Source organism: Sminthopsis crassicaudata, chromosome 5 (assembly GCF_048593235.1).
Source record: "Sminthopsis crassicaudata isolate SCR6 chromosome 5, ASM4859323v1, whole genome shotgun sequence".
Classification (NCBI taxonomy): domain Eukaryota; kingdom Metazoa; phylum Chordata; class Mammalia; order Dasyuromorphia; family Dasyuridae; genus Sminthopsis; species Sminthopsis crassicaudata.
The window spans coordinates 63124533-63147727 of record NC_133621.1 but is presented as its reverse complement, the minus strand read 5'-3'; the positions used below and the strand labels follow the sequence as shown (position 1 = coordinate 63147727).

General features: G+C 31.8%; 1 protein-coding gene across 10 annotated transcripts in view; it reads left to right on the top strand.

Moving 5' to 3' along the window:
• Window positions 1–23195, top strand: part of ABI1 (abl interactor 1) — a 90685-nt gene that overhangs the window by 61178 nt on the left and 6312 nt on the right. The window contains exons 4-10 of one of the 10 annotated variants that reach the window (XM_074266973.1): window positions 7472–7486; window positions 8187–8287; window positions 10890–11030; window positions 12220–12320; window positions 13556–13636; window positions 16130–16306; window positions 19917–20003. In XM_074266973.1, the coding sequence (XP_074123074.1) occupies window positions 7472–7486; window positions 8187–8287; window positions 10890–11030; window positions 12220–12320; window positions 13556–13636; window positions 16130–16306; window positions 19917–20003 (703 nt within the window). The remainder of the gene's footprint in view (window positions 1–7471; window positions 7487–8186; window positions 8288–10889; window positions 11031–12219; window positions 12321–13555; window positions 13637–16129; window positions 16307–19916; window positions 20004–23195) is intronic. The other 9 variants (XM_074266974.1, XM_074266975.1, XM_074266977.1 and 6 more) reach the window with 9 other exon arrangements.

The following is a 23195-nucleotide window of genomic DNA, read 5'->3' as shown; positions in this document are numbered from 1 at the left end:
TCTTTATATTTAAGAATAATATAATCAGATCTTCAAATGAATAAATCCTGTATTCCACTTATATTATTTTAGACTTTGATTTAGGTAAAATTCTCACTTTGTATAGAAACTGGAATTAATCTTATCTTCCAGTAAATTGTTTTTTGTTATCTTTGGATAAAAGTTCTCTTTATTTATAACCTGGAAGTCATGGTCAGTTAAAAAAAAAAAGATTATAGAAGTGAGTAGTTTCTGTAAATCTAAAATGAAATAATTTGTTAAATAAGTTTGATTTGTATATTTTATTGACTGACTCAAACTGTATTTTACTCTGCAGATATTATTTTACATTACACTTGGCTCTTCTATAATGTAGTTAGATTTGCACTTGAAAACTTTCCTGTAAAGACATATGACTTGTACCAGTTCTATATTAAATGAACTCTTTGTTGGCATTGTCTCAGTTTGAGATTAATGTACAAATGTGCCATATATTAAAGAGCCTAGTTCTTGATTAGTGAATTTGATTCTTATTTTCAAAGGACTATGTTAGTTGTAGGAAGAGAGAGGAAATTTAGGGGTAATATAGATATAAGATATAGATCAAGGGCTTAAGAGGACTTCATTGTTAATCTTGGCTCTTCAACTGTATAATGAGGAAACTGACTTAGGTTATAAATTTTACCTAATATCACAAAAGTAAGATCACAGCTGAATTTTGAAACCAGTTCCCCCACTCGAGACAAAGTCTGTTCCATTGTATCATGATGCTACATTTCAGCAAAGTTTTTGTCTTAGTGGGGAGAAGAATGTGTAGCTGGAGTAGAAAACAATCCCTAAGTAAATTAAAGAGGTTTAAATAAAGTGAAATGGGGGTGGATAACACTTTTTTTTTTTTTTTAATTGAGTTGGAAACTGCATTTGAGGTGGACTAATTTAGGCTGCTAGGGAATTCAGCAGATTAAGGGAAAGCTGTTTGAGAAAGAGTGGGCTGATATTGTGAGGAAGGTAGAGAATGTGGGCAGGGGACAGACTGGGCAGCTTTTGCCTATGGGTTGGTTTTCTGATTCTTTTAGCTTGTCATACAAGTAGCACCTCATTTCTTTTGTTCTGTTTTTTTTTTTTGTCCAGTTCCTGTTTTCTTGAAAGTTAATTTTTAGCTGTCCACGGTATCAAGAGCACACTACTGATAAACATGAAGACCAGAAAGCTATATTATGTCAGTCCTTAAGTTGTTTATATATCTCCCCTTTACCCTCCCCCCCAAAAAAAAACAAATCCATGATATTTTTTTCATTTAATGATGTTTATATTTAAATTTAGGGAGTAATTAAATTCTTTTTATATTCATTTTTACCCATAAAATAAAGATTCCATTGTATAACCTTACCTTTTTCAAATTTAGTTAGAAAAAAGTGTACATAAGATACATATGCCTGTTTGGAATGTAAAGACCTTGACAGTCTGACCCCAATTTGCCATTCTAGACTCATATATCTTATATATATCTTGTTCATATTATTGCACTCTATGGTCTTGCAAAACTGATCATTTTAAGTATTCCTCATACATAGAACTCCATTTCCTGTCTCTGTACTTTTGCTTTGCTTAGTGATTACTTTTCCCATCCTCCCCCAGAAATCTTTTCTGATTCTTCTCAATTGGTAGTGCCCTCCCCAGAAACACATACAACAGTATGTTTGTGGGCATGTGTGTGTGTGTGTGTGTGTGTGTGTGTGTGTGTGTGTGTGTGTGTGTGTGTGTAGAGACAGACAATTTTTTTTCCCTAGTTTATTTTTTTTTAATTTAATTTTATAATTATAACTTTTTTTTTTTGACAGTACATATGCATGGGTAATTTTTTACAACATTATCCCTTGCACTTACTTCTATTCAGATTTTTTTCCCTTCCTCCCCCAACCCCCTCCCCCAGATGGCAGGCAGTCTTATACATGTTAAATATATTACAGTATATTCTAGATACAATATATGTGTGTAGAACCGAATTTCTTGTTGCACAGGAAGAATTGGATTCAGAAGGTAAAAATAACAGTTCCTTTTCTGGATGGATGTAGCTGGTTCTGTCCATCATTAATCAATTGGAATTGGATTAGCTCTTCTCTATGTTGAAGATAACCACTTCCATCAGCATACATCCTCATACAGTATCATTGTTGAAGTGTATAATGATCTTCTGGTTCTGCTCGTTTCACTTAGCATCAGTTGATGTAAGTCTCTCCAAGCCTCTCTGTATTTCTCCTGTTGGTCATTTCTTACAGAACAATAATATTCCATAACATTCATATACCATAATTTACCCAACCATTCTCCAATTGATGGGCATCCATTCATCTTCCAGCTTCTAGCTACTATGAAAAGGGCTGCCACAAACATTTTGGCACATACAGGTCCCTTTCCCTTCTTTAGTATTTCCTTGGGATATAACCCCAGTAGTAGTATGGCTGGGTCAAAGGGTATGCACATTTTGATAACTTTTTGGGCATAATTCCAGATTGCTCTCCAGAATGGTTGGATTCTTTCACAACTCCACTAACAATGCATCAGTGTCCCAGTTTTCCCACAGCCCCTCCAATATTCATCGTTATTTGTTCCTTTCATCTTAGCCAATCTGACAGGTGTGTAATGATATCTCAGAGTTGTCTTAATTTGCATTTCTCTGATCAATAGTGATTTGGAACACTCTTTCATATGAGCGGAAATAGTTTTAATTTCATCATCTGAAAATTGTCTGTTCATATCCTTTGACCATTTATCAAATGGAGAATGGCTTGATTTCTTATAAATTAAAGTCAATTCTCTGTATATTTTGGAGATGAGGCCTTTATCAGAACCTTTAACTGTAAAAATGTTTTCCCAATTTGTTACTTCCCTTCTAATCTTGTTTGCATTAGTTTTGTTTGTGCAGAAACTTTTTAATTTGGTGTAATCAAAATGTTCTATTTTGTGATCAATAATGGTCTCTAGTTCTCCCTTGGACACAAACTCCTTCCTTCTCCACAAGTCTGAGAGGTAAACCATCCCATGTTCCTCCAATTTATTTATGATTTCGTTCTTTATGCCTAAATCTTGGACCCATTTTGATCTAATCTTAGTATGTGGTGTTAAATGTGGGTCCATGCCTAGTTTCTGCCATACTAATTTCCAGTTTTCCCAGCAGTTTTTGTCAAATAATGAATTCTTATCCCAAAATTTGGGATCTTTGGGTTTGTCAAACACTACATTGCTATTTTTATTCACTATCTTGCCCTGTGAACCTAACCTATGCCACTGATCAACTAGTCTATTTCTTAGCCAATACCAAATGGTTTTGGTGACTGTTGCTTTATAATACAGTTCTAGATCAGGTACAGCTAGACCACCTTCACTTAATTTTTTTTTTTTTCATTACTTCCCTTGAAATTCTCGACCTTTTGTTGTTCCATATGAATTCTGTTGTTATTTTTTCTAGGTTATTAAAATAGTTTCTTGGAAGTCTGATTGGTATAGCATTAAATAAATAGATTAGTTTAGGGAGTATTGTCATCTTAATTATATTCGCTCGGCCTATCCAAGAGCACTGAATGTCTTTCCAATTATTTAAATCTGACTTTATTTTTGTGGCAAGTGTTTTGTAATTTTGCTCATATAATTCCTGACTCTCCTTTGGTAGATATATTCCCAAATATTTTATACTATCGACCGTTATTTTGAATGGAATTTCTCTTTGTATCTCTTGCTGTTGGATTATATTGGTAATGTATAAAAATGCTGAGGATTTATGTGGATTTATTTTGTATCCTGCAACTTTGCTAAAATTCTGAATTATTTCTATTAGCTTTTTAGCAGAGTTTTTGGGATTCTCTAAGTCTACCATCATGTCATCTGCAAAGAGTGATAATTTGATTTCCTCATTTCCTACTCTAATTCCTTGAATCTCTTTCTCGGCTCTTATTGCCGAGGCTAGAGTTTCTAGTACTATATTGAAAAGTAGAGACAGACAAAATTTATCTTAACTTATGGATGATAAGCTCCTTAAGAAACCTAACTATTGAAAACTTACATAATGTTCACTGAATAAATGCTTATTGATTACTTGAACAATACATAAATTCTTTTTAAATTTGTAGAAGCTAGTAGTTATTCTGAATAAGCATTTTTCCTTCTGACATTTTTATTCCCAGGCTTTTCCTCCTAAGGGAATAGAAAGCACTCTTTAAGAACATTTTTTCCCATGGAAAGTAATTATTGAAATAAATTTAAAGTGAAGATCATTTGTGAATTCTTGGTTCTTATAGGGTTCTGGTTGTCTGCAAGTCAATCATTTAAAAATCAATATCCTTAACTGCAATTAAACTAGGGAGATTAATTTAAAATTGTTATACCCTCCTATTACTAAATTATGTCTTGGAAAATTAAATGAATCAAACATTTTCAATTAAGACACTTTATTTTTGCTTCAGCAATTCTCTTAAATCAGATATTTCTGTAAGAAATTTCTAGTTGGAATTTACCAGGGAATAGATTGGGTTAAACTGTGTGATTCAAGGCAAGATACTTTAGTGTCTCAGCACATCTCTATAAGACTCTGAGTTGCATAACATTTGTAGATCTGTCTTGAGAAAGGGAATTTCCTCTCTTGAGATTTCCCCATACCAATGAAATCATAGATTGTGATCAAAAATATCATTTATTCAGGAAACATTTATTTAAGCATCTGTTGTGTGCCAGGTACTGTGCTAAATATTAGAGATTGAAAAAAAGAAAAGAAAGCCAAAACAGTCTTTACTCTAACATGAAAATTAAGGACATAAATAATCTTATAAATAGGATAAACACAAAGTAGTTAAATACCAGATTTAGTATAAAGGGGGAAAATATTTTGGAGCAATCATAAACTATAGATGTTAAACACATTGCTATATTATTATGAAGCACATTGTTTTAATAAATCTATCCAGTGTAAGAAATTAATTGATCATTTTAAAATTTGTGGTTGTTAAAAGTTGATGTAGGATTATTTATTTAAGTAATTTTGATTTCTACTGTTTGGAGAATGAAGGATCTTTTTTATTATCTAAAAAATTGTGACAGGGGCATCTAGATGGCATAGTGCATGGGGCATCAGCTGAAATCAGAAGAATCTGAATTAAAATCTGGTCTCAAGCACTTAACACTTACCTTATCTATGTGACTCTGGACAAGTCACTTAACTCCAATTGCCTCAGCAAAAAAAAAATAAAAATAAAAAAAAAATAGTGACTTACTAGTGGGACTGGACTCTGGGAAAAGAATTTACTCTGATAATTGGATTTACTTTTTCTTCTTTGTTATATAGATGTTTATTATTGTCAGTGCTTAGATATTTTAAATCCACTAAAAAAAATCAAAAGAGCACATGTGGTTTTTGGAAGCATTTTATCTGGAAACAAACACGGTTCAATGTCTTGAGTTATAGCATTTAGCCTTTATTCAGTATTTTCTTGACAAACAGATATTTGAGTCATCTAGAAGCTATACTGAAGACAAATGAATATATATATATATATATATATATATATATATATATATATATATATATATATATATATATATACATATATATATATATATCAAATATAGATTTCATAATGTATTAACTTCATTAGCATAGAAATAATACTTTGTGTATCTCAATGAAACAAGTCTTTTTCCGAGGGATCCTTCCTTTCTCTTCTGGTGGAATATAAATAAATTATTGAGGGTTTCCCCTAGGTATAATTTGTAACAATTTCTTAGTCTGTAGCATTCTGGGAGAGTTTAAGAGAGCTTTGTGGAAGCTGTGTCATGGAGGGGGAAAACACTCACCTAGAGTAAAGGTGTTAGCATGGAAATTTGGAACAAAGAGTGGACAATGAAGCCCTTTCTGCCTCCAGCCTCCAGTTTCTGGCTTTCTCTTTTCATTTAGCTTTTTTTTTAGTGCTCTTTATAAATTTGGGGTCGCAGGGGACAGGATTGGCATGTCTACTATGTAATTGGTTTTCATGGAGCTTCAAGGTAGTCTCTGCTCTCAAGAAATTCACAGTCTAAAGTGAGAGTCAACATGCAAATTACCGTATGGCATAATGACATAAACTGGACAAAGAGGAAGCAGTCTACCAAGGAAAGGCATAGAGTTAATTGGGATTGAGAAGAGCTTCCTGTAGAAGGTGGAACTTCACTTAGAACTTGAAGGAAGCTGGAATATGGAGATAAAAAGAAAAATCATTGTAGATGATGCCCATTTAAAATACATGGAGCTAGTATGTGGAGTGCTATGTTAAAAGAATAGCAAGCAGGCCAGAGTCAGTGCCTTAAAGATTGCATTGTGGAATGAGAGGTGGAGGGAAGGAAGAATAAACTGTAAGAAAACTAGAAAGATGGTTGAGGGGAATGAGTTTATAATAGCACTTTAACTACTGAACAGGATTTTTATCTTAGAAGTGGTAGGAAACCACAGGAAGTAACTAAGTAGGCTGTCTCATTATCAGACCTATATTTTAAGAAAAAAAACCTTAGTGGCTGCATGGAGGATAGACTGGATTAGAGAGATTTATGGCAGTCAGAATCATCAGCAGGTTGTAACAGACCATGGGTGAGGTGTTTGGATATGTACCAGGCAGTGTCAAAAGAGAGAAGGGAATGTATTTAAGAGATGTTGAAAAGGTGAAGTTGACAGTCTTTGGCTACAAATTGTATATGGCAGATGAGAAATAGGAAGGAGTTGAGAATAATATCTAGCTTGTGATCCTGGGGGACTGGGAAAATAATGGCCTTCTTGACTATAAATAGGAAAGGTGAAGGTTTGGGGATAAGGATAAAGAGTTCGGTTTTGGACATACTGGGTTTAAAATGCCTATAGCAATAATGTCAAATTTAAATGCAAATAGATCCCAGTTGACATTATTTCTCATCTATGGAAACAGTATCATTCTGCAAATGTTCACTCAGTTTTGAGTCGTAGATACTTATAAACTTGACTTTCCTATGTTAACTAAATGTCTTTAAGCATTGTTAAGAGTATGATGTATTAACTTAGATGGTATCTAGTTGCAAGTTATAATGAATACACGTAGGCCATAAATATTGGGATCTGTAATTCAGTGGGATGAAATTTATGAAATAAAGAACTGTTGAAGCTAATGTCTGGTTTTCATGAGACTCTTTGATTAAAATTTTCACCTAATTAAGTCAGTCAATTTTGTCACCAATTTTTAAGAACGTATTTACTGAATTGTGTTTGAATTGAATTAGTCAAGTGGTTGTTTTGACATCATATAAATATGTCATTATTAAAAAAAATTTGTCAAGTACCCACTATATTTTCCTTTTCCTTATGGGTACTTTACAACTTATAGAGTATTTGGACTGTAATTACATAGTAAAAATTAACTGTAACTTTGAACCTGTCCTGTCAGATGTGATCTATCTGGAATTAATTTTTACCTTTTTCCCCCCTTTTTTTGCCAACGTAAAGTGGCTAAAAGCCAAGGTAAGAGCAGTTATTTCTCATTTGATCCAGTGTCCCTTCCATTGATAAAGGCTGCAAAGCCACTAAAATTGAAAATGCTCTTGTATATCTCTGCTTTTTCATAGGATATATAGAATAAACATGCTCAATTTAAATTCAGATCAGCAACTGGATGTGTTAATATATCAAAGATATATTAACATCTGCCTTTATATAGTTATCTCCATTTCTCTAACATTTAATGCTTTGCTCATATTTGATAGATGGATGCCTTGCTCTTATTGACTTACAATTTAGGAGGCTTCCCCGACATTGCATATTTTCATCCAAGGAAATGAATAGCAAAATATTTGAGTGAATGTGGAAATATGAGATCATTCTTTATCTTTAAGTTTTGAAGACCTAGTACTTGAATGAAAATTACTAGTATGAAAGATAATTAGCAACTTTTTAAAAAGTGCTTTAACCATTAATTTGTGTTTAAATTTTAGCTATGTACAAATGGAATTAAAAATAATAGTGGAAACAAAAGCCAAAAGTTTAATTTTTAGTGTTAGAATTTTTCCTTGGTTTTCAGCGCGATTACTTACTAAAATGTGCTGTTCAAAATTGTCTGGGAAGCCTCACTTCACATCCTTATATTAAAAAATAATACTTGAGTGTCAAAACACCAAGAGAACAGTTTGATATAAAAATAAAAGCCTTTCCTTCAATATTTTAGCATGGAAATAACCAGCCTGCAAGAACTGGCACATTGTCGAGAACAAATCCACCTACACAGAAACCACCAAGCCCTCCTATGTCAGGCCGGGGAACATTGGGGTAAGAATTCAGTACTTATTACTTCTGAAAAGAATTTTTAGAATACTGAATAAATGGATGTTAGTGGTAGGTAAGCTCTACACTAAATAAATGTATTCGAGTCCTGTATTTGAACATTAATGTCCTTGGGATCCATACCATAGGATTTCCTTTTCATATAAAAGTTTCTTTAGTGCAATGGATGGAGTTCTGGGCCTGGAGTCAGGAAGTCAGTCCTGAGTATCCCATCTCAGACACTTAGTAATTTAAATCTTGATTGCCTCAGTTTCTTCAGTTGTAAAATGGGAATAGTAATAGCACCTACCTCCCATATGATGGTCAAAAGAAATATATTTGTAAAGCTCATTGCACAAATGACACATATTGCCTGATACATTAGGTGCCACATAAGTGCTATCATCATCCTCATGATTATTATTGTTATATATCTTTGGTATTTCATTATAGTCTCTTTGATGGGGATGCTGGATGATTAGAATTATATCTCTTTTTGTGTGAGAGTTAAGGTTATCAATAGATAAAATATTATCTGTATTTCAGTTTTACTTTGGTTTCTTGTAAACATGATATGCTTTTGTAAGATTTTGTGATACTTCATTTTTAAATCTTTTGGGCAAATGTTAATTCTGTATAACATACCTTTTGCGTTTCTTAGTTTTTAAAATGGTTAAAATATTTCAGTTATGACTCTTGGAATGCTTGTAGCACTTTGGATACATAAGTATTTAATTTTTCTTTTTTCTTTTGCTTCTCAATTTTTTTTTTTTTTTTGATTGTAGGCACAATGCTGGTATGTTTAAGTTCTTTGATTCCCACCCCAGAATAATGGTTTAAAAAAAAATTTATCTCTCAGTGTAGAAAATTTGTTTATCTCCTGTATCTATTTAAATATCATTTGTATACCTATTATCTGCAAAGTACCCTTTTTCCCTAGAGGGAAGGTATAGTGATTAATAACAGTCTGTCTTCCTGGAGCTTTTGATCTAAAAGGGAGAAATCAGCATATATGGGAGGGGGGAAATAGTGCATGATGCAAAGTAGAACAAGATGGTGGGTGAGTGGAGTAGAGAAGACTGGACTTTGCCTGAATGTAGATACTTCAAGAGAACTAGGATTTTTCAAATACAAACTTGTTTTTGTTTATTTATGATTTGGATTTGCTTTGTTTAATTTTTTTCTTGGACAGTGGATGAAAAGAATATTATATCAGAATACCTAATAGCTCCTTAGGAAATCATTTTCCATGATTCTTCTACTGACTTTTTGTCCTTGCACAAGGCAATTAATTTAGCTTCTTTATTTTGGCTTGTCTATCTGTAAAATGGAAATTTTACTTGTCCTATCACCCACTCTATTTATCCCACTGCTTTCATAGTGGTGATCTCAAAAAGGAAGTACTATCTATATGTGCAAACAGTCAGCTCTCTTAGGAGAAAAGATGCTTCTTTATGTACTGATCTTTTTTTAAAAAATGTGTTTTACTTCTTAAATATCCAATTTTGAATTAAACTCTTTTGAAATTGTTGACCACATTTTGTCAGCAAAGTATTAAATGAGATCTGACATCTTGAACAATCTATCTGTGTGTAACTTCTTTAATTTGTAATTTTTACATCATTGGCTGTTGTAAAATGTTATTATTATTAATGGATAACATTTATCATTGAGCCTCTGTTGACTCCTTAAAATAATTCAAAAATTTCATCCTTTTCTTAAGCCACATAACTAACCTATAATGGTTCAAAATTTTCATTCTTTTAAGTCACATAAATAACCTACATGGGGAACTTCAAGTTCATTTTTACAAATATTTGAGCGACTTCTGTTTATTTAGGGTCATTATCAATGACATAGCTTTCAAATTATATAGTGCCATGAGGGTATGGGGTGTGTGTTTGTGTGTGTGTGTGTGTGTGTGTGTGTGTGTGTGTGTGTGTGTGTGTGTGTGTGTGTGTGTGTTTTGGAACCTAGTGAAGCCTTTCCCATTAATTCTAGTTTCTTTTCTCTGAGATTCATCATTTGCACCTTGTTTGCATATTTCCTTCCCAGTTAAGACTATAAGGGCAGGAACTGTTTGTACTTTTTAATTGTTTTAAAGCAAAGCTTCTGAATTGTTGGTCTCAATAACAGTAAGACCCTAGGTCACATAAAAAAAAAAAAATGAAAAAACCCTGCTTTTAAAAAGTGCAGTGCCTAGCACATAGGAAGTACTTAATCATTGCTAGTTGATTCCATTTGATCACAGAGCTTGGGGGATTGATTGCCCAATCTGTCAGTAGCTGTATTTTAGAATGGCCACATAGTTTTGCATGACTTTGGGAAGGTCTGCTGTCTTTTGCCTTCTAAGAGAATTATCAGCAAGCAATCTGATTGATTCCTTGATGTTGAAATCTTTGCCCTAAGAATTGAGTTGTTTTTAGTTTTAATAAATCAACATTATTATTATATTCAAGGTAAAAATACATTTTATTTCTCACTTTAGTTATTTTATTGTGTTAAATATGTATCAGTAAAATCACATTCTAATTTGAAGTAAAAAAATCTTTTCATCAAGTCTTTTTTTCTCATTCATATTCTAGAACATTTTGTTTTCCTTCTTTAGGCGGAATACTCCTTACAAAACCCTGGAACCTGTTAAACCCCCGACGGTTCCCAATGATTATATGACAAGTCCAGCCAGGCTTGGAAGTCAGCATAGTCCAGGAAGGACGGCATCGTTAAATCAGAGACCAAGAACACACAGGTACCTCATCTTCTGAAAGTGAAAACTAATATAATTGATAAAAGAACATCCAAACTATAGTAAGTAGATGTGAAGTATTCTCACAAGATTGGTGCTGCATATATCAATGAAAGAGGACATACTGCATATTTGAACCAATTCTTCTGCTTTTAAACTTTTCCTTGTCTATCAACAATATTATTTAATCCTGATTTTAGCTGTTTTAGCAATTAAATGTAATTTTAAAATGTTTGGGTTGAGGTAGAAAAATCAAGTAGTGCTTTAGGCATTTTTAGATGTTGGGAAATGCCAAAATGTCAGAAAACTTTACTGTTTACATCTTTAGATTTTTAGTCAAGTGATTGAGGGATTCATTTTAGTTGTATTTCTCATGTAAATATTTCCAATTTCTTGGACTGCAGACTGCTAATTGCATAGGGATTGTTGTCTCTGGGCTTCATTCTCAGTGTATTTCTTAATATAAATAGTTGCCCTACTCTTTGTAGAACTAACTTGTCTCTTTAAAAAATGAATTGACTGCAGACTGTGCCTCTGTATTCCCTGCAGAGAGGTGATTAATAATATATGTTGTATATTGCATTGCTTGCTGCCTAGAGAGGCGGAGATGGGAAGAGAAGGAGAAAAAAAATTTTGGAACACAAAGTTTTGCAAGGGTGAATATTGAAGGCTATCTATGTATGTGTCTTGAAAATAAAAAGCTTTATTAAAAAAAGTATACATATATTAATAGAAGAAATTAAAAAAAAAAAAAAAAAGCCCGAAGATCTGAAAGAAACCCATCTGCTTAATCTAGTTCTCTTATTCTACTGATAAGAAAGTTGGCACAAAGGATTTTAGGTTATTTGTCCAGAGTCACATTGCTAAGAATCTGTGTTAGGATTCAAATCCAGGGCTTTGAATAAGAGTAAGCTTTGAATAACTTTTTTGTAATCAGAATCACAAAATTTCAAAAGCAGAAAGATTCCCATAATCTAATGTATACCTTAAAGAATTCTTCCTATAATATATCCAAAATCATCCCGCTTTTGTTGAAGACCCTTTAGTGAATATGAGACAGATCTTATCAATCCAGTTTAGGTTTTAGGATTTTATGAGATTTATTATCAAATTAGCATTCAACATTCAAGTTAATATTCATGGGGAATTATTTTGAGTGAAATTTAAGAATAATGCCAATTTTTCTTAACAGTGGTAGCAGTGGAGGAAGTGGAAGTCGAGAAAATAGTGGAAGCAGCAGTATTGGCATTCCCATTGCCGTGCCTACACCTTCACCACCAACTGTTGGCCCAGGTGCATTATTTGTGATACTTTTTGAAAAATCACTTTCTTTTATTTACATTTGTAGGCATATAATTTGGAAAACTATAATAATTTATCTACATTACCAGTACTATGTCAACAGCTTTCTTTTTCATAGGCTAACCTTACATGCTGAATTTATTAGGTTGCTACTTGAAGAAAAATAAGTATCTTTGAAAAAAATTTTACTTTAATTGGTTTTCTGTCTTACATTGAATACTTTGTTGGTTAAATATGTGGTGATAACAATTGCTCTATCACAAAAGTTGTCATGAGGAAGATCCTTTGTAAAATTTAAAAAAATACTATGTAAATATCACTACATTGTTAAATAATCAATAATCATAACTACATGAAATTTCTTTTGAATTTCTGAGCTTTGTTAGATTTGATTGATTATACATTCTTTCTTAGGACGTACAGTATAGTAAATAGTATGGTCTTATAGGTTGTAAGAAATTAATGAGATAGATATAATTCTATCACTAGTAGCAATTACTATCTGTAGTTTGGAAATAGTAATTGCTGCCCCTTTCCATGAAGCATTGCAGTGAAAGTGAAAATGAGATGTATAAAAGCCCTATTATTTTATTGAGAGGATGGGGAATAAATCTAAGTTATTGTAACAATGCATTTAAATTAGCTTAGCAAAGATATCTTTTTTTCCCCCTGAGGCTGGGGTTAAGTGACTTGCCCAGGGTCACACAGCTAGGAAGTGTTAAGTGTCAAAGACCATATTTTAACTCAGGTCCTCCTGAATTCAAGGCTGGTGCTCTATCCACTGCGCCACCTAGCTGCCCCAACAAAGATAACTTAAAACAAATACAAATACATTTTGTGTGTGTGTGTGTGTGTGTGTGTGTGTGTGTGTGTGTGTGTGTGTGTGTGTACATACACACACACACAAATATGTAAGGTACTTTTAAAAAAGAAAATATTCTAAGAACTAGAAAAGGGTCAGCAACCCCTCTGTGAAAATTAAGGAAAAATCCTATCAAATGTTATAAAAATAGATGTATTTTATAACCTAAAAGATCATTAACTTAATTTCTTCCCCTTTTAATTATCAATTTTTTTTTCTCATTTGGAGGATGTAAGATCTGCTTATGTTTGTAACAATTTATCTTTTCATATACTTTATTGGCAAATTATGATTGCTTTACTATTTTCTGACTGTTTAGTTCACTTGCTTGTTCTCTGATTGGCATTATAAACTATTTTGTTAGCACAAATTTCTGTCCCTCCTCCCTCTGGAGCTCCTCCTGCACCACCACTTCCTCCACCTCTCCTGATGGGCAGTATGATAGGTGAGAATTGTGTCAACCTGGAGGTGATTAGTTATTTTGCATAATTAATAATAAACTCTATTCCTAATAGACCTACCTAGTTTGATTTCTAAGGATTGTATATCATTGATAGAAGTGTGAAGGTTTAACATCTCTAATCTACACTAATATCTTCTGGTGAAAGGCCTTTTAAGTTATGCAGAAAGCAAATATAGAAATGAGTCTTGGAGTTCATTTGGCTCACACAGAATATCAAAATCTTTAGGCATAGCTTTTTTTAATGTGTGACTATTTTAGTCATTCTTGAATATTTTTGTCTGCATTGTGAAAATGTGGAAGCATATATCGATGTATATATGTTTGTACACACATGTATTTATGTTACACACATGTATGTGTATTGATATCTTTATCTTGGCTTAAAAAGAGCTTAAGATCCCTTAGAATAGAAGGTGGTGATATTATAAAAGTATTGACTTCCAGCCTTTTTTGTTACACACTTAGCATAATTTAAATTTTAGTTATAAATGAATTTTGATTGATTTTTATATAAAGTACATGCCATACATAAGAGGGACACCTATAAATGATAGTATGTCATGTGAATAAAAACAAAATAGATTTGTTGTAAAGTTCTGAATAATTAGTATAGTTAATAGTTTCATTATCAACATTCTCTCTCTGCCCTCCAAGGAATCTCTCTATAAAAAACAACTCTCGGAGGGTAGGTTAGGTTTGCATCTAGCCTGGGCCAAATAAAGAATATTTTAAAATTCTTGTACTTCTTGTAAAGGTATGTTACAGTAATACCAGAAAATTTGCCCTCAGTAATATATAGATTTTTGTAAGTCCAGTTGGATGTGCTACAAAAACCTCTAGATACACTAACATATGGGAGAGTCCATTTGCCATTCCTAGCCAGTGTGCACAAATTTTTGTGTGTCTTCTGCTAAAAAAATCTGTTGTAACAATAATTTTTTCCATAAATGCATACTCCTCTGGCTTAAATAATGTAGATCATTTCTTTTGAATATAGCAAACTTCTCTGTTGTGAATATATTAGTTACTAGACAATAAGCACTTAGAATCTCCTTTGATGCTTGTTTCAGGCTTATTGGTGCTTGTACACACAGCTCTCAAGCTTAATTGTTTTTTCAAACCCACTACAAATTAAAAAGCAGTAATGTAGAGTTAGTGAGAGAAGCTCTTGGTGGCTTTATACTCAGAATACTGAAACAAAATGCAGCAGCAATTCAGCAAACCCAGAGATTATTAGTATTATTAGAATTTTTTATGCCTCAGAATTAGTATCACTGTCTTTGTGGCATAGTATCATAACAGTAACTCCAACTTATTAAGAAAAATTTACTTTATATTTGGAATACTCTGTTTAAGAAGATGGAAGAAAATGTGTTCAGCAATTTAGAATTGGATAGAAATCCATAGTTTAAAAAGCAATAAATAAACACTTATTTAATTGAATTGTTTAAGGAGATGATTCCTATTGCATAGGGAAACCCCAAACTGTCTTATGTTCTTGATTTAGCTTTCATTGTTTAGCTTTCCGGTTTCATCTACAAAGTTACCTTAACTTTGGGACAGGTCAGAGAGAAAAATAAAATTAAAGTGAGGGGACTCTGTCACTTGACTGACAAGGTTTAGATTTTTGTTATAAAAGTAGTTAATCCAAATGTTAACTTGGATAAATTCAGCATACTTTAGAGGCCTTGATCCACACATTGTATTCTACAATTGTTATTCAGTGACTTACAAATATTATTTGTTAGATGTAGATAAAAAGCATGTAAATAGATTAAAACATGCTTTATGCAAAACTTGTCCTTTCTATCCCCACCCAAGGTGGTATATCTAAAAGTTTGCTAACAAACTTTTAAAAAATTATATAGCTAAAAAAAAATGTATATAGCTCACGTACAACATCTCCATTTTGTCAGAGTACACATATTCACATAAATTTTGCAAATGTATAATGTAGAAGAAATTTCTGTAAAAAAAGAAGTTTCTGTAAAAGTCTCTAAAATATGCTACTTAATTCAGATGAGCTATGTTGATGCAGTCATTGAATTGAATGGAAAAGTAAATATGGCTGACTCAACGAGCAAATTGTCTTAGACGTCTGATTTTATAATTAAATGTATTCATCTAGCTAAATGCTCATGATTGTGCATTGAAGATTTGATTCCAGACCTTATCCTTTCCTTTAACAGTACAGAGGTATTGGTATGTTTGTTATGCAAGGAAAAATAGTATTTTCAGATTTGAAAACTAACTTTTTCTTAAAACAGGTTGTTCTTTTGTTGTTGATTTTGTTCTGTATTTTATTCCATTACAAAGGAATAGAAAAGACCAGTCTACTACAGTTTTAATAATCATCTTACGTTTTCTGCATGCCTCAAGCCTCACACCATAACATAGGACCCTGATTCTGTCATGTGACATGATCTATGTTGCTTAAGTCTCTTTTGTTGGTTCCCTTTGGCTGATGCTTTTCAGTGGCCCCGAGTTCAGCTCCTGGTTCCCAGTATGGCACAATGACCAGGCAGATTTCACGACACAACTCTACTACTTCTTCGGCATCTTCGGGTGGATACAGACGAACTCCCTCTGTGACTGCTCAATTTTCTGCTCAACCTCATGTTAATGGCGGTCCGCTTTATTCTCAAAATTCAAGTAAGCCCCAGTGCTTTGCAGGCATGTAGCATCAGTGGAGAACTTTGAAAGTAAATTATTTGAAACTGTGATTCTTGCCAGTGATAGACAACAATCAAAACCACAGTTTCATGCTAGTTTCTTTGTTCCTTTCGGGACTTAGTGCCTGTTGAAGCATGATTAAGACTGAATACTAATCACTTTCTACATTGAATTCTACACCATCTAAATACGTAGGGTTCCAAATTCAGCTGAAGTCATTCTTCATATAGTATTTATTGTCATTGTAAACAACAACCTCCTTCCAGGACCCCCCAAAAGAAACTGAAACTAAAAAAAATTCTTGAAATAAAAGAATTTCAATTTGTGTTTATTGGCAAAATAGTTGTTAAGACTACTTATGAAAATTGGATGTTATCAAAATTGTGATATTGACATTTTCTTTTTAAAAATTGGTAAAGAAATTGCTGGCTATCACTGTTTTAAAGGGTTTCAAGTTAAAAGAGAGCCTCAAATTGGTTTGTAGCAGATCTTTAATGATATTGCTGATAATTATTTACCCTTTTATTTGTTTCACTTAAGAAAATAATCTTAGAAACAGAAAGATTTTATTTATACTTTATTCTGTTCACTCTAATCTTGGCACATCTCAGCACTAACCACTGTAGTGTAAAAGCTACTGATGCTGGCAGTTTTAGGAAAGCTTCAGATCCTTTGAATTGATACTTGCTTTTTGTATTTAACCAAAAAAGAGAGTCCTTTTGTAAGAATATATTGTCATTATTACCTACACAGCTCCAGATCACTTTCATGGACCGATACTTAATTCTAAAGCTGTTTCTATTTTTAGATGACTTTGTTTAATTAAAAGAAATTACTCTGGACATCCTAGTAGAAAGTTTCTTATTCTTATTTATAATTTGTGTCTTTTAATTCAAGAATCTGTAATTTATAATACAGAATTTTGATGTAGAAAATCTTTTAGGTAGTATATACTGGCTAGCACTGTTTGCAGTGAATGTCCTAACCATATTTGACACTTTTATGTGGAAGGTAACAGAAAAAAAAAATCTAATTTTTGAATTAAAAATGTCAAAATGAAAGATTTCTTATTGTTACCTTGGCTAATTTTTTAGGTAGTAGAGAACATGATAGATGATATCTGATATCCACAGATAATATGGAAACTGTTATGGATTTAAAATTTTTCATCAGAATACTTATCTGCGATGTTATAAAAGGCATCAAATTGGACTATTCTCAAACTTTTTTGCTAATCATTACTTTGGTGAGGGAGTCTAGACAACTAAGTGTTGACTGCTTCATAAATTTTACATGTTCTTAATAACTTCTGAAATAATTAGAAATATTTTGGTATGTTACTAAGCAGAAAAAATTGTCAATTTGAAATATAATAATTTTAAGTCTTTTCAAACCAAGTTATTCTCGTGATATTTTACAGTTTTAGGTCCCATTCATTATATTGCTATCATTCCCTTCTAAGACATTATTCCCTTCTAGCAAAGTTTTTAGTGACTCATTCCATATTCCATTTAATTTAGTATAGTAATATTACCTACTAATTCAAATACACTTTAATTTTCAAAAGGATGAATTCCTTTAAAATATTTTGTTCCAAACAAGACCTCAAATTTCAGATTATTTCATTGTGTTGTCAAATGTCTGGATTGCTGTTGATGTTAAAGTAATGATTTTTGCAGCATTTTTTTTTTTAATTTAGTGTTTTGATGTGCATATTTTTCTCCTGCCCATTTCATTTTTTTTTTATGTGGTGGTTATTTTAATCTTTTGAAAACAAACTGATTTTAAAATTTTTTCTTTTAAAGTAAATACATGTTCATATACTAACCAGCATGGCTGCTCCAGAGGTGTGTGTTTTTTTTTTTTTTTTTTTTGTTTTGTTTTGTTTTGTTTTTTTTTTTGTTTGTTTTTGTTTTGTTTTAAAATAAGAGTGTTTGTGTGTGTATGTGTTAAATTCATAGAAATTTCTGTATTAAAAAAAATTGTAACATTTTAGTTTGGTATTTTTTCCATATAGAGTTAATTAGAATTGAAATTAGTTTTAGAAGCAATTGAATTCTATATTTAAACAAAGTGAATATTAATGATAATAATAATGCTATTGCTTTGTTTGTTAAATTATTGCTTCCCTAGAAACATAAGAACCTGTTTCAGATTTTTCTGTGTGCCTACAAGTTTTTTGATGGACCCTGAATTTGTCATTTCGATTAGTGGTTATTGGATGCCACCATTACATTAGTTTGATACATGTGTGAATGTAGTTATAGATTTATCTATATCTATGTACACATTTATTTAGTATTATTTTATTATTTCTAATAACTTGGAGGACCAGTTTTTCCCAGAAGGTTCTATGTTTTCTGATCATTGTATAATATTGATCAAGGAAAATTAACCTTTTCTTTAGTCGGTAGTAAAAAAGTAAATAGAAAGATTAACCATCTGAATACATAATTTTATGTAATTTTTACCTAAATCTTTGAAATTAATATCAATTTCAAGAAAATTAAAATTTATAGTAATCATCAAATTTGTGATTTTTCATCAGAAATTAAATGTCATTTAATTATCAATGAACAAATGAACAATGTTGCAGTCATTCAAAACATGTTAGGCTAATTAATAATATAATGAGTAAATACTGTTTGTTGAAATAATAAACATTAAACATTCACAAGCAGTTACTAGGTTTCCCTTGTTATTGAAGAATAAATGGTCTTTTAAAATAAAAGTTTAGACTTGCATACAAATACATCATGTTGTACAAAGTGGGGGTATTCTTGGAACATTATACATAAATATATATTTTTATAAATCCAAATTACTTTTTGTATTTGCATGAATTTTCTTTTAAAGAAACTGTTAATAATCTATCAGGGTTACATTAATAATTATTCCCCATTTGCTCTATCTATAAGTGTTGTAGTATGGCAGTAGAGTAGAAGATAGGAGATTAGCATGTTAGTTGTGGTTCTGCCACTTGTTAGCCGTGCCGTCTTTGGTAAAATGGCTTCTTTTCTTTTGTCCTCAGTGCCCTCCCTTATAAAATGAAGAGAGTGGGTGCTAAGGTCCTTTATGTGTCTAAAATTTAGAGGATTTGAAATGTGGGTTTTGGTATATTCTTATTTTAGAGCAGAGGACACCTGCATTTGTTACCCTTCTGCATGGCAGGAAAGTCCCCTTTTAAGTTTCAAAGGCATTCCTATGAAGTAGGAGCCCTACAGTTTGCCATTTCATCCCTCAAATAAAAGCAAAAAGATCATAGCGGTGTTAAGCATAAGTCTCTTACATAAGTTTTCTGTTACTCAGGTTAGACAGCCCTTAATTTAAGTTTTTATTCTTTTAAAAAATTATCCTTTGATCAAACCAGTTCAGCTTTAGCTTTGCTTTGGGAAATAAACTTGGAGGTGCTATAGGTTTTGTTTTAGTTTTAGTTTTGGTTTTTGTTTGGTTTTTGTTTTGTTTCATTTGCAGACTGTTCTTTGCATACTTATGTTTGTGGTCCTTGTAACTGACTTCTGCTTTTTGTTTGTTTCTTTTTCTTTCCTTTATCTGTTTTACTTCCCCCATACCGTGTTGTTGCTACCAGTTTCTATTGCTCCACCCCCTCCCCCTATGCCTCAGTTGACTCCACAGATACCTCTCACAGGCTTCGTGGCCAGGGTGCAGGAAAACAGTAAGTTTGGACAAACTGAGCTGTCAAAGAATAGAGGCTGTCTCCTATAGCATGCATGGCTGGCGAGTCAGATTTTTCCTTTCCTCTTTTTTTTTATTTTTATTTTATTTTATTAGAAAAGCTAATCCTATCTTGAATACAGGTGCAATATGCTATCAAAATTGAAGAGCACGATCTTCAGTTTTTTTCTGTTGTGTGCATGATCACTGACCTATATAAATCTCCAAGTGAACCCTGAATAATGAATGGGTGTTAAATGATTAAAAACACAGGTATCTGCTCTGTGTAGACTCTCAAGAAATAATACAAAATTTTTGGAAGCCCCATCCTATCTTTTGATAGGTATATTTGGGAATGTTCCTTTTAAGTTATTATGTATTCTATTGTCACACACAATTTTATATTTTTAGCATATAGTGAATATACATATCATGCAATTTGATTGGGGTTTTAAAATTATGATAAGTGCTTACCTATTTTTATACATTTATCATTTTATTCCTAACAAGAGGATTATGCCATGATTTACATTTGAAAGGATAGATGACAGTGAATTTCTGGGGATTTCTCTCTCTCTCTCTTTTTTTTTTTTTTTTTTTTTTTTAACTTAATGCAGAAGCTTGTAAACAGAAAAGGGAAAAGACAATTACTGACTTCCATAATGATCTCAACTAAAAAGAGGATTTAATGAATTTTGGAAATTACTTTTGAGATTATTGTTTAAGTAGATTTTTAGCTACGTTATATTATTATCTGATTAATTTGGGGAATACCAGAAATTACTTGATTTCCACTAGAGAATCACTATGAATGTTTTCTCCCTTGAAAAATGTGAATAATATTTTGTAACTTGCTGTTGTCTCCAGAAACTGCAGTTAGTAAGAACATAACAATATTTAGCTAGGATCATTTTATTATGCCAAACTAGTCTGTATGACAATAGGTAAGTGGGATGGTGAAATCAAATAGTTTTAATTTATGAACTCCTTGAAAGTAGGATGGTGTATTTTATTCCTTTTTTCTCTTTCACACCCTTTTGCACACAATACTGACTTAAGACATTTATAAAATTGAATTTAGAGTTTTCAGTGTAATTGTCAGAGAATGGCTATTCTCACAGCTTGTCCACCAGTAGACTACATTGTTGGAAATTGTATTTGCAATTTATTCTGACACTTGAGAATATAACAAGAATAACTTTTCATCCAATCAAGAGACATTTATTTACTAAGGCAACTCCTACATACAAAGCATTGTAATAATGCTGTACAATATGCTAAGGGGATAAGGCATATATGATACTGCTCTGACCTAGGAGAATTGGGAGAATTTTTTATTTTATTTATTTGCAGAGCACAAATCGCATATCTAAATTCTATGGAAAGTGAATATTTGCCTCTTTTAAGATATGTCATTTCTTTTATGTTAGCATTTTGATGACCACCTACCAATCAGTTTATTTAGGACCTTAAACTGATCCTGAATGGGTTTAAGAGTGATCTTAAAATTGTTGAAGACCTTTGCATTAATAATATCATTATTTCCCTAGTGTAGAACAAACAAATCTTTTGTTTTATAGCATCTTTGTTTCTGGCTTGATAATTGGACTATGTTGGTAATTTGAAAAAGTTAACCTTCCCAAAATAAAGAAATTGGGAATATAACTTCTCTTTCATGTAGCAGTAGTTAAAAACCAAATCTTTGAAATAGTGATTATGATAAAAATACACATAATTTTGTACTTGCATACATTTACTAAGTATATAAAATTTGTTTAAAAATCTCCCATTGTACTTTTATATACAAGATCTATTTCTGATTTAAATATTACATGCTAGAAATTGATGGGGCTTAGTCCTAACATGGCTTACAGACTATGATCTAGGACAGGCATTATTTGCCTTGTACCCTAAATGTCTTATCAATATGTTTTGCTATCTACTCTCTGTATAGGGTATATAGGGGATTTATGTTGGAAAGTTTGCAAAGTAGTTTATTTTCAGATTTAAGCATTTTCTAGAGGCCAGCTTTTTTGATGGCCCTCTAGTGGTACTTAGATGTACATGTAGAATTCAGTCCAGTTTTTGAGTGTACCAATTTTTTGCAAGTTTAAATTGAATTTTATTAACTCAGATTTAGTACCTGTTAACAAGTATGATTTTTCAGGGTGTCTTCTCCATTATGATAATTCTCCAGACATTTATTAAGTACCCACTTTAATTGCAGGTATTTCTTTGCTAAGGTGTACAAAACTAGATTGACTAGGCCTCTGCCGATTATAAATCCAAAATGTGGGACACATCAGCATGGATTCTTATATGTAGAATTATCAAATTAGTGTATAAAAACATTGAATAAATAAAGATAAATATCAGTTGAGCAGTTAAAATCATAAAAGAAATTGAATGGTCTGCTTCTATTTACTTTTTCAGAATTATATAAAATGTGAAATTTATAGGTATCTTGGATAGTTATATGGGCTCATAGTGTTTTTTTTTTTCATGATTGAAAGAGAGGAATATTTTATATAAATATCTTAAATTTATATTTTGGACTTAAGATATGTTCTCAAATAGCTACGTATAAAATAAGTAAACTTTGGAACACCACTCATCAAAACAGGTTCTAGTGGTGGTGCTTGTTTTGAGTACTTAATTAGATGTGAACCAATGTGTTTTATATTGTGAATTTTGCTTCTCTGGTCTGTTATTAATTTTGTAATTGTTAAATCAATTTGGCCCTTTGTCTTTTGAAAAAAATATCAAAATATTTTGTATAGTAAATCATGAAATAGGAATTTAATATAACTGATTATTAATGATGGTTCTTTATTGAACTAATACTTAAAATTAGGAACTTTTGTTGACCTGGGTGTCATGTTTTATCTACCTAAGTGGTAGAATAATTCTGTTTTTATTCAGAAATAAATAGCTCCCATTGCCACGACTTCATCTAGTTAAAACATCATCTAGAAATGTAATTACTATTTTAAAAATTTTATAAAATACAAATTTTTCTTTCCATCTTATCCTCCTTGAATACTTTTGTATAATAAAAAGAATAACAGTAGCTAGCATTCATATGGCACTTTTTGATTTGCAAAGGGCTTTATTTACCATATTAATTGATTTGACATAATAAATATATAGTCATGATTTAATATGCCTAGCATCTTTATATTTTGGGTTTTTT